The sequence below is a fragment of the Varroa destructor genome, unplaced genomic scaffold (assembly GCF_002443255.2).
Source record: "Varroa destructor unplaced genomic scaffold, Vdes_3.0 BEIS01000002.1, whole genome shotgun sequence".
In the NCBI taxonomy this organism is placed as follows: domain Eukaryota; kingdom Metazoa; phylum Arthropoda; class Arachnida; order Mesostigmata; family Varroidae; genus Varroa; species Varroa destructor.
In genome coordinates this window covers 29,764,820-29,777,750 of record NW_019211455.1, presented here as the reverse complement: position 1 = coordinate 29,777,750, position 12,931 = coordinate 29,764,820, and the positions used below count along the sequence as shown (strand labels likewise).

General features: G+C 40.3%; 1 protein-coding gene across 2 annotated transcripts in view; it reads left to right on the top strand.

Annotated features, from left to right (window-relative positions):
• LOC111245911 (inactive phospholipase C-like protein 1) overlaps positions 1-12,931 on the top strand; it is a 133,745-nt gene that overhangs the window by 89,144 nt on the left and 31,670 nt on the right. For both annotated transcript variants that reach the window (XM_022794906.2, XM_086980634.1), the window contains exon 4: positions 6,006-6,492. In XM_022794906.2, coding sequence (XP_022650641.1) covers positions 6,006-6,492 — 487 coding nt within the window. The remainder of the gene's footprint in view (positions 1-6,005; positions 6,493-12,931) is intronic.

Here is a 12,931-nt window from a genome sequence, read left to right as displayed (position 1 = left end):
TGCAGCCAGTAAAGGCTAAACAGGAAAAACTCGCAGCGTCGTTTTGTATCTGTCTTTCATTAACGCATCTGTCGTGCTTGAAAGATTGGCATCAAACATATATTTCAACAAATTTCTTCATTCAATACACGAAACGACCCGCAAACTTTCTAACAGGACAGAGTTTGCATGAAATAAAGAAAATCTGGTGCATCATATATGTAGTTGATGGCATAAGCTCAAGCCTGATTTATGCTGCATAGTGTAGATGTGTGTACACTTCAAACGCTTGCCTGATGCGTGTTTACACATCACTACGAGCTGTGAACCTAATAGCAATGGAATAGATGCTTGAGCAAGAGAATCTGAGTCTGCGTGTGATCTCAATAAGGTTTCCAAGCTAGCACCTGAACTCTACAACGTTCATTTCCTTTTCCAGCCTATAGAGTCCTGGAAAATCCGTGGAACAAGTGTATTTTCTGGTAGTGACTTCGATTTTATGAATAAATAACTTTACGTCCGTTACGGTACTTGACTATTACATACTCATTGCATGGCATCTGTATGTACGAAAAAAAAAAAAAAAAGCTATGGAAAATAGCTATACCTGATTAGGTTCATCCGACAGGCCAATTTTCGCCTGATCAATTATAAATATCAACTCTAATATAAATATCTGTAATGTGATTTATACAGCTCATTTTAAAGACCGAAAACACAGTATCTTTTACGTTTTGTGTTTACGTCCCTCGATTCTCGAATGCTATACGCATGAAATATTTATATTGAATTAAGGTCACGCGGAACGGATTCTTTTTTCTTTTGCACCATTCTACTTGCCCTATACGCGCTTTTCAGAGTTCATGATAAATCTTGAATAGATACAACGAGCTGCAAACAGAAGTATGAGTATTCATACCCATTTTACCGTCTACTGTCTAGAGGTGGGTTTTATATCTTCTCGCCATTCCGAACCACTAAGAGTGTGCTTATTCTTGAATTTTTGCGGTGGGTGAAAGCTTGTTGGTTACTAGCTGAAATGGCCGCGGCGCCTATCCATCACCACAACCGGCTCAGAACTGTCCTGGTTCCCCTGGAAGTTCTGAAATCTAAATATAAATAACTCATAACTATGACAAGCCCCCCTTTTCCGGCTCCTCCTGCCGAAAAGCAAAGGGAGCCGGAAGAGCCGACGATTCTGAGCGAGGCGTCAGCGTTGCAGGGAAACCTAAACGATAGCTGAAAATGGCAAAGCGCTGTTCGCACGGCATCAGCGACTACCGTAACATTTACAGCTTTGTTCTGAGGCAATTGAAGTGGTAGTAGTAGTATAAATAGTAGCTATTGCAAGCATATAAGTGGTGACGATACTATTGGCTGTGGTACTTGAGGTGCCTGTCAGAATGTACGACACTAAGTTTCTTCTGATTATGGAATCAATGACTTGTATTATAGCATCACGCGCCTGTTACTTTCTTTAAAGTAACTGTGGTAGATGTAAGCACTAATGTTCCTATTTAATTTAAACCGACTTCAAGCTTTGCCCATTTGATCCGAGAATTAATAGAGAATTTTTGGATTTGCCAATCCCACGAGAATGGTACTCGAGCCGAGAAAATTACGCTTTTTTTTTTTTAATTTACGAAAAGATAAAAGGCGGCGATTTTCCGATAAGGGACGTTTCGCGCGTGTATTTTCGACAGTTTCTCAACGACATTGCTCAAGTGTCCTTAGCTCGCCATGACCAACTAAAACCCACACAATCCGTAGTGATCGATGTAAAAGTGGTAGCGAATGATCTCTCAAACAAAAATAAAAACCGTTTGCTAGGCAAAATCGTCTAGATTCATCTATTTATCGTGAAAGACTTCAAACATGGCCAAAAAACAAAACAGGTTAAAAGCACCTCAATCCATATATATAGTGGTTGCTTAGTGCAATGGGTCGTGTTTGTAGAAGCATGACGTCTATATGTGCTAAAACAGTACGCAAAAGTGTCTGAAAATAGTGACATCATGTCATTCGATAATTGCTTTGCAGGTAAATTGTGCCGTGAACTAAATAGTTCCATCTATTGTTCCCTGTTCCGAAATTTCTCTAAAGATCAGGTTTAAACGAACTAGACCTCTACTGCGGGTAACGTATTTGCCTGTTAATTTTAGGGACACGTTACGGTCTAAGTTAGAACACGGGCTTAGACGCACTTTGCTGTGGGCTGGGAACCCGATTGGAACGGTAATGCCAGACGTAAAATTCGCCGCATAGAGGCCTCTACAGTGGTCATAACTTTATCATTTTAAATCCAATGAGTGTGTGTGTGTGTGTGTGGGGGGCAAGCTGAGAGCGAGTGTACACGTTTGTAGACCCTGTCATCGCTTGAGGCCGGTTATTTCCTATATGAACAATACACAGCGTCGTATTGCAACGGGGTCAAACGAAGCCCCGCTGTTTAAGTACCGGAGATAACACTCGAAGCATTTATTCATCTTTCAATAATATTCTATCATATAATACGACAAGAGAACAGTGTACTTCGGATTAGCTCTACTAATCAAATGGCAAAACCATATAGAATTGTTCGTCCGTGTTTAGGCCGCTGGGCGTGCGAGAAATTTTCCTCGAACCTACTATTCACAGGACCTTACAGCATCTGTTGACAGTAAATAATAAGCTATCATAAGTCAAAGAAAATTATTCTTGATGAACGGGAAGTCCCTGAGCTGTTTAGGGAAACATCACTATCTGCATGCGTTTTTTCCTACTGGGTACAGCATTGGCTAAAGCTAGGCATGGCCATCTGCCAGCCAATTCAGAGTCGCAAAACACCAAGCCTGACGGTGCCTTATATTATAACCTTCTCAGAGTGTAAAAGAACTGAAACGTTACAATAATCAAACATACAATAACTATATATTAAATCTAATTTAAACAACTACACAAAGCTAGTGTCGTAAGATTATTCAGAAACCAACGAAAGTAGAGACTTTCTGTAACGTCCTTTGGAAACTTTACGCTATAGTATAACAGCTTTAGTGCCTTTTGATAATAACGTCTATATTGAAGGGTAACTCACTAATCTATGTTATATAGGGAACCGAATCAAGCATTCTCTCTGCTTACTAGCTCACGGCTGATGGATAGGGGTCCCTAACATGTTTGTCATTATGCTTATAAATAAAACGAGTTAATTTCTAGCGCAGCTTAAAAAATACTCTATATATATATATATATATGCCTGCACACGCATGTCTAGGCATTGGCTAGTAAGCATCCTATTACAAGCCCCCAAAATGTGAAACCAAAACAGACTGAAACTTTTCCTGCGACGGGTAAATAGAAGGAAATAGAGTTGCTGCTGGTTGTTACCCCTTATTTGACGCTTCGTAATCATAACGACGGAAAGATGGATTCTACACCACTTACATATAATACAGAGTTAGAAGTAGTATCTTTCGTCCCACGATGTCTTCTTGGCGGAATTTCAACAGCTTGGCAACTAGAGCACCTTTGAAATTCGCACAAAGAAACCTGGGAACCCAGATAGGTTGGTTGAAAGGAAACTTGTTACCGCAAAAAAGGATGTCCTTCATAAATGAGGCCGCATCGATAAGAATTAGCAGGTCGCTTGTGAGAATATCGCCCCTTTAATCTGACCCCTGCCTGCTTTAAAAGCGTCCTGGTTAGAGATGCAGAGCGAGAGAGTGATCACGATCGGACTGTTTTTCAGAATGAGGGACTTTCAAAAAAAAGGAAACCCAGAAAGAATCAAACGTAAAAAAAAAGGGGGTAACGAAAGAACACACCCACAAAATCAATAATGAGAGGAAAAAAGCCTACGTAACTTTCAGTCTTGAAACTTTCTGAACACACGAAACACTGGTGGCAGGCGGGCAGTTTACTGACTGGATAGGTTAGGAAAAAGGTTCAACAGGTCTCGTCAACGACTAAAATACCTGATAGCAGATGATTTTTGCAAAACAGCAGCAGCAGAACGGTGCTACAGGAGTGAACCGCTGAGTTATTGCTGTTGGTGTATCTGCTTGACTGCAGACGTCTTCTCTTTCGTCGTAATGATAATGAGGACCTGGACTGACGACAGGTAAAATTGAGAATGATAAACGACAAAGGCGACATATCAGTGGAAGCGCGGTAGCTTCACGACAAAGGGGGGGGGGAGGGGCAAGGCGGCGTTCGACTGTCTCCGCTGCCTCCCCTGTTTCTGCCACCAACTTTGCGCAGTCATTTTTGCCATTTTCCTTTGGCCCCTTTGTTGTCGGCAACTTCTATCCAGATCGACATTTGCCGAATGCTATCGAATATGGCGCTGCTTTAGCTCATAATAACAGCTTATAGCGCACGATCGCGAATTGTCTTTGAGCCTGTCTTTAAGGTATATGCTGTACGTCAAAACTAATCATCAACAATCGATTCAGTCCATATTCGACGTAGACATTTGCAAAGGTACACACAGAATGTGGGTTATAGTCAGTGAGCTGTGCAAGGCCTTAGACAACCTATTGGTTCCCTCAGATCGAAAAATCATTAAATTCTTATACTGATTCCTAGTACCTCACACGTAAACGGCTTAGTACGATTCGAGGACTGTATATAATTCACTATCCGATGTTTAACTAAATCGCTTACTGAGCGCACGTTTATTTTTTCTTTATCATCACCAATGGAGTCACATATCGCTCACTGTCACTTCATTTGTTCGTATTGGACAACATATAATACTACGCTTCCTCCAGATTGTTGCGGAATCTGCGAGTCTGAGTGAAAACTTATTTTAAACGCACCGGAACATCCCGCGTCTCGATAGTCCCAAGTGGACCGAGTACTACGTCATTACTCAATGAATAACTTTTGTTTGTATGCTCTCTGGAACCGGTAATCATTATTGATAATGAGGGAAGTTGCATACGGTTTGTTTGGCAAGTCTTCAGTCACGATTATTACCTTCAGATTTCATCGTAACAAATAAGCCCTTTCAGTAAATAGCCGTGAATGCCTCGAACTAAACCTCATCAGTTACTAAAATGAAAAGAAAATCAGAGAGTTGTTTCTTGTTTTAACGATGAGTGTTATTGTTGACAACGATTCATAGAACGGCACAGAAAACCATAACATTTTCCAACAAGGTTCTTATATTTTTAGCAGGTAATATTAGCCGAATAGAAATGACGCTAAATTGTAGTTGACCGCCCTGGGTTTAATATGCTTCGCTATGCTGCATAAGAGCCATGAACTTTATTCTCCACTAAGATATGAGCAGTGTTTGCTAATAAACAATAATAATCTTCTTTCTACCAAAATAAGCATAAAAATGCGTCACCACAACAACAATAATAGCGCAGATCTAGTAGTTCGAAGATAGACAATTAAAAATTCAAATATTCAACATTTGGACATTCCGGCCCGTGCCGTTCGGTTGGCGTTAAAAGGTTGACTGGATATTGGACTTCTGATTGAACAGGTCTACCTATCCAGGCGCGACTGACAATAATATTACTCCACGGGTCCACCCACCCCCCGTCCCGTCTCCAGAATGAGAGATTTAAGGACAACTCGTCGCCTGGGATAAATCTATCTTTGGGTTTTGGCTAAATGAGTTCACGATGTCGCTCCTCTCGGTAACTCCGCGAAGCCATTACTGTTCCCGGCGCAGTTTTTCTGCCACTAGGCGCAGATGTCTTTTCGAACTTAGTTGCTGCTGGTAGCGGCACCTGTTGTTTGTCATGTTAGTAATTTCTTACAGCTGTTGTTTATATTTGGCTACATTTTTTCCGTCGTTTTTATTTGCTTTACTATTATACCAGTTAAAACGAACTTGCCGCATATGCTGTCTCTACGGATTCTTTGAGGTTTAATTTATATTGAGAAATAAAAAAAAATGCATGTCTATTATTTTAAATTGCGCACTCCATTCTGTGGTCTAAATATGACAAGGCTCTTGACATTATAGCAGCAACTAATTATAGTTACTAACTAACTTTTGCATATGTCTGTTAACTTCCTATGCATAGGGTGCGGCGGGCGAACTCCGGTGAAACGTTCCGATTCTCGGAACGACAGAGTCCCGACAGTCCGCACCGATTTGTCTTCCACAAGGATACGTTTGCGACTGCCTATCTACTTCGTAAGAATAGCGACGGCCGAAGATCGGCATCTCCACCGAGAACGCCGGTTTACGAAGACGTTGAAAACAAAAGCAGAAGTAACAGCGCCAATATTTGCATTATGGCAGATCACTCTCAACAACAGGGTGGTCACCCGACTAGCAATATCTACGGGTTGCCCGATGAGGGCCACAGTCTGGGGATGTTCAGCAGTCAGGGAAGCTTAAATGCTGGTATATCAAGTCCATCGCCGCCAAGTTGCTCGCCGAGTCCCTCTCCACGGCCCCAAAGCCCTCAGCAGCAACTTGGTAAAATACTAGGACCGGGTCAAAGCTATGTGCGAGTGCACCCCACTGTGAGGTTAGAACTCGAGGATAAACCGGGAAACAAGGAGGTGAGTTGTTATATACATTCATACTAATATCATAATTATGATGAGCTATCGTTATATGCAAGTAAGGTTATGTGAGACATAAGGTTAATAAACACCTGAGCGTAAAGCAACGGACTGAGCTTGAATGAGCTCCGATGTGTCGCAACTTGAGGTACGTTGGCATCGATACTAAGCTGTCTGTATTCATATTACGTAAAGACATTATTAAGCGAGGCAACATTCAAAGCATTCGTTCACACGTTAAAGCGCAAGATGACCAAGTTCAACTGAGACAAGTTTATGAGCTTTCAGCTAGAAGATGTCTCTGTCCCTTCTGTGTTACGCTGGTTTGAGGAAGGGACATTGGTCTCTTGGCTTGTTGTTGAACTGCTATTCCAAATGTGAAACACTCTAAAACCTTCTAGTCCATTGGAGGTAATTTGGACGAAAACGGCTGAAATAGCTTTTTCGAGCAAAAAAAAACCTACAACCTACGAACACAAATATATTTGCTTTCCATGACCGGAACGGGTCGCTCATTGCACTGACACATGAAGGAGCCGCTTACCTCTACCATATAGACCTACAGATTCGTCCTTCTGTAGAAAAGTGACTAGATCGCTGATTTTCTTGGCAAGATGACAGAGACATCTTGTTGACGAATCGGTGTCACTATATTGGAGTTTGACTAAAATGACAAACTAGGGCCTTTGTCACCAATTTATGGGCGACCAGAATATCGTTTACCTAATTTGTTCTCTCGTGATAATACTTCTGTCTCAAGGAAAAGATTGACATTAGTTGACTTTTGGCAAACCGTTGAATAAACGGATTCATACTGTCGGGTGGCGATGATAGGCTGTCGGCTTTCTAAATACAACTTAACGAAGGTGGCAATTGGTCCGCATAGGTACGGAAACTACATTAAGCTGAAATTCCCAAATCAACTAGTTGGTGTGTTAAAATATCTCTGAAAACTTTGTATAGCTCTTCCAATGATATTATGATTTTAAGAGTCTTTTTTTGCCACCAAGCTAAGCGACACCTGTAACGAAGTGCTTAAGAATCTTTTAAACTACAGACCTTCGTCGTTACATGTAGTATATATAAAAAGCATTTAATAGTAATATATATTAAGCATTATGTTTCGTATTACTAGAACTTGAGTGCAAAGGCATTGCTTCAAGGAAACAATGGTAAAAACTGCACAAATATAGGCTCACCGACGCAGCGGATTCAGCCTAGGTCTAATGTGGTCGTACCAGTTCCCCCAATCAAGACAGTGGTGGTGTACTAGAGTGTTTTTGTGAAATCTGGCGTCAAGTCAAAGACGACAACCTTTCACGTTTTCTTAGATAAATATTATATAAATATAATCTTCTGTAAGACGCTTGCTTGCCATAGTAACAGTATTTATTATTAAACTAAGGTTCGAGCTGAACGCTTGTGGTGAGCTGTTCACCATTATATGACACGAAAGACACCACAGCGCGATATATGAATGCCGTTTTGCCTAGCACCAATTTCGGTCATTGGAATACATTCAGGGGGAACATATGAGCTGACCTTCTGGCGCTCACAGAACGCCCCTTAAGTTGAACTCAAGAGAAGTAGCAACAGAAGTAGCGACAGATGGTACATGTGTTCATTTGGCCCAATAGCATCGCTGCACGTACGTGTATGCCGCCGAATGGTTCTGCTTAAGAAGCTACAAGTCTTCCAGTTATTTGGAAGACAATTCGATGAAGAGCGATAGAAAAATGCAAGCAAACCTCTTTGACAGATTGTATCGCAAATCGTTTCTCTAGTTATAGTGAGGTGACTCGCATGATGACAATTCCTTTACCTGTGCCGCTAAAGTGATACTATTATTATAATTATATTATCAATTAGATATAATGCTAATGAGGCTATTAGATATAATGCAAAATGAAGATATTCAATCAAGAACGCGTGTGCTATCAAACCATTGAAGAGTATCTTGATCAAGTGACATGAATACGCCTTCAAATGACAAAAGTAGAAGCAAAGGTACTTTATCTTTTTCTTTTTTAACCTCTACTGTTTCTATCTGATAGGGCATCCGCTTAAGAGCAGTCGATCATCAATAGCTTATTGTCAGTGCGTGGTACTTAATTGATTTCTAGCAGTTATACAATTGTTATAACAAGTTCAAACTATCATATACCCCGGGTGTAGTCTCCAATCCCACCACCAGCTAACGAAGCATTCCGATACATCTTCACTGTTGCCTCTTAGTTTTAAACAGCGAATACGTGCATGCATCGCTTAGGATACGACATTTTTTGCACTCGCTTTCCTCTATAGTATCACTTTTTTACTCGTAAAAGAGTAAAGATATTGATGCCGCGGTTGATACTACCATGTTGCAAACAGCAGGAACTTAAACATGCGATTAGTGCCTGTTGCAGTCGGAAAGGGCCAAATGGTCAGATGTCCTAAAATAGAATCTATCAGACGAAACAGAGAAAGAGAGGATACGTCGTAGATGCTGTGGTCAACAGCGATAACGTTGTGGTCTATTTTTGGCGTCATTGATTACGACCATAATCTTGATTCAGGTAATGCCATCTAGATAGAAAATTCGTTATTTCAACATAATCAAGCTTCACACCCAATGTTGTTGCCGGTGCTACACGTTGGCAGTTGACAACCCGTGGCCGGGGGGCACGACAGCCAGGTGTCTGCCGCCATCATCAGCTGTTCCAATAAAAGGGAAATCATGGGGGGAGGAACAGGCCATATATCGTTACGGTGAACGGCCGCTTGCGTCAAACATTGATTCGCGAAAGGCCTACCGACTTAAAGTGTATATACGCCGATCTTAACTGTACATATACACTTACTGTAGATGCTATTTGGTATTGCGCTAACCTGATGGGCGAGTGAAGCTTTTCAAGCCTGCAAAAAGCTACTCTAAAAATTAGTTCGACACACCTTATGTGACCATCAACTTATGATTAAAGGCAGTTAGACTCTTAAGTTGTAAAATGTTCGTTAGTTAGTAAAGTATGCATAAAAATTGACAAGGGAAGTTCTTCTCGAACCGTAATGGCAATATTTCATGCTCCGAAAGCAATTTAACCGTATCTAGCACTAGAAAAACAAAAAAAAAAATAGAAAACCAGTGAAATTTTATAAAACAAATGTTGCCGTGCAGATTCCTGGTAGTTAAACAAAAAAGAACATATATATATATACATAGGTATATATATCTTAGTAGCTATTGGAAATCTGTTCTACGTTTGCACTCCTTGTTTAAGACATGTAGGAGTACGCATAAAATGACAGAGCTCAGACTGTGCCTGGGTAGCAATAAGCGAATATAACCAAATGTCAAGGTGATCACGTCGAATATGCATGTACGTACAATGCGATTGGAACGGATTCTTGGCGGTTCTTTCCTCGAGAGTACAACTGTATACTTACTTTTTGACTTTAGATATTCTATGCGGAGACGAGAAACCTATTTCGTTTGCCAACGGCAACGGTACGAAGTCATCTGAGTGATTTGACGTGTCCCACACAGATTTTGCAGAGCCAGATGATAACCTATCGTCTGTCTTTTACGGGGTATTAATCACTAAGTCGAGGCAATTATCGAGTCAATGGCAACTAATAATACCCCATGTATATAGAGCTTGTATATAACGGCTATAAGTAAAACTGGAGACCCAAAAGATGAAAAAAAAATCCCTCGATTAAGCCGTTATGGTTTTCCAGATGTGTCTTTCTAAAAGTAGTTGTGACTATAAAACCTTTTATATCTACATTCGAATTTAGGTACCGTACGAACTCCGTTATGTCGGACGAATAAGCGGCCGCTGATTTGGCTGGGAGAGGTCTTTGCAAGTGAGATTATCCCAAATGAGTCGTCCAGTTCGATGCATACGTATATAAAATATGTGTATAAAGCGCATTTGAACTGAGCATCATTTATCCCTAGTCGATTGCTGTATGGATGCTCTTATTACGTTTCACACTATAAATTATGAGTGTACACTTTATTATGCGATAGTCAGTGGAACATTCGAGATAGCAGATTCTGAAGGTGAATTCGTGTGTTATAATACCTCGGTGATCACTTGAGGTACACACATTCGAGGTAATAGCCAATCGTAGCTATTTGCAGTGCTTTGCTTATAGTTACTGTTGAGCCGTAGGCGGCATCTCTGCTGCCTTTTCGAAACGCGTCTTTCATAGACAGTTTCGAGAAGATTGTCACGCTTCTACTTATTACTTTTCATCACTCTCACAAATTATATTGAAATACATATCTTAGAAGGAGGGATGATCATTGTTTGCCACTTTGTTTTAATCGGTTACAACGTTCAGCTTGATGCATCACTGGTGAATTTCAGGTTTTTCCTCTATTCATATATTTTTCCAGAACTGCGGCCCTTTAAAATAATTTCGTTTCACCATTGAACATAGCTTCATTTTTTTTGTTTACAACAACGCAATATATATATATATATATATATATATATATATATATATATATATATATATATAGAGGAACGTAGTTATGTGGATTACAATTTGCTAAACGCTACCGTTCAAAACAAACGGCAGTGAAAAAGATCACAATTTATTGACAACTCTTCTATTATGTGCTCTATATGAGCTCGCCGCAGTCAATTCATTTTGAAGAAAATATCAATTGAAAGCATACCTACGTCGTAAGCCAACATAATCTCACAAGACAGCTATATGTACCGTAAGAGACAGGCTGAACGGATGAAATCACTACTGATTTCATGTGAGGAAATGAGTTATTAAAGAAAGCCAAAAGGAAAATGTCTTCTGTCCGAGAAAGGCGAGGAAATACGGTGCTTCAAAATGATTCACCGCCAAGTTAGACAGGTCAATGATTATGATTTGTCTACTGTAAATTTGTATGAAGTTCTTTCGTGTTAAACGGCTCAAGTACGGGCACATTCGTCTTGTTCGAGCAGGGAAAAGGAACAGTAGCAGACGGCGCACCATTTCCCAGAACCAACTATGTATGATTCTAGTATAAGTATTTATCCATAGTTGCGATCATCATCTACAATGTGATGCATATGTCCACAATATTGTTATATCTCAACAACAACAGTATGTGGTACCATAAATCCGAAAATACGATGCTATGGTTTATCGTTACTTCTATATACGCATACGCATTGCGGTTCAGCTAAGTCGTACTTTAACTATGTCTTTGCGAAAGTAGTAAAAAGGCCATCCGACTTTACTTTGGTCTATATAGCAATCATGCAATATAAGTTAACACAAACATTTTTATAGAACGTATTTTGCCTCTAATTTGCGCTTAAATATGTAGCTTTCGGAGAAGCAAAACCGCGACTTATAAACAAGTCCGTTATATTTCTTTATCGTGTAAACAAATCTCGAAAAATATACCTGGCTGTCCTATATAGTCTTAGGTGGAATTGGACCTACGAATTGGCCCAAAGGAACGATCCAGTAACGCAACTTATACTGAAGTTCTAAAATGTGTGCATGTTTAAAATTTTGAAAGGACACAGATAGTTTCGGTTAACGGATAACTAAGGAATGTCGTTTGCTTTAAGAGCTGCTTCCCCCGGTGGCACTTTCAATTAAAAACGGCGACAAACTACAACTTTGAGAAGAGGCCGTTCAAACTACTTGTCGGTTGTCGGGCTGTGCTACCTGGAGGGCTCTCGGGGTGTGCACATACCAGAAGAGACGACGCTATTGAGCTCCGACGACTTGCATATCAACAACTCAGAGCTTGGCACTAACAGACCAAAACCTGTTTTAGAAAGTCAGCGCCGCGGGGGTGCCAAAAGCGCCCGCGGGTGCTGTTACGGGTTTAGCGGCCGACATCGAAGCTCTCGATAAGCGAAGTAAATGTAACTGTGTTACCTTTCATGATCGTACACCGACTGTCTTCCCATAATCACGCGCCAAAGCCGGCTAACGCAACAAATGTACGGCCGTATCCTGGGACACGTACTTCGCTAGAAACATACATAATATTGTTGTTTCCATATAGGAACAATATGATGAATGTCTGATGCTGATTCACTCGTGGATGGTTCCGTTTGCTCTATTTGAAGAAATAACTGTTTACTACACATTAGGTCAACACGGCTTTTTTTTTTAAATTAGTCTTTCTCCACGTTGCACAAGGGGCGACCCTGCCAGATTCGTTTTTTTGTAACTTCATTTACTCGGTAACTTTTTGCCGTTGAAATATAACACTTGAGGAAAAATGCTTTGTCTGAAAAAAAAACTTTGAATAAGCTAATTGCATTCAAAGGTTCTCTTTGTTATGTAGTAGAAGAAAGCAAAAACCTTAAAACACCGGTATATATAAAAGCGATTAAAAAATCGCCATGGGTGCATTATATATTATATACATTATAATTAAAACTTCTGTGAAAGCTTTTGGGGAATCATAACGTAGTAG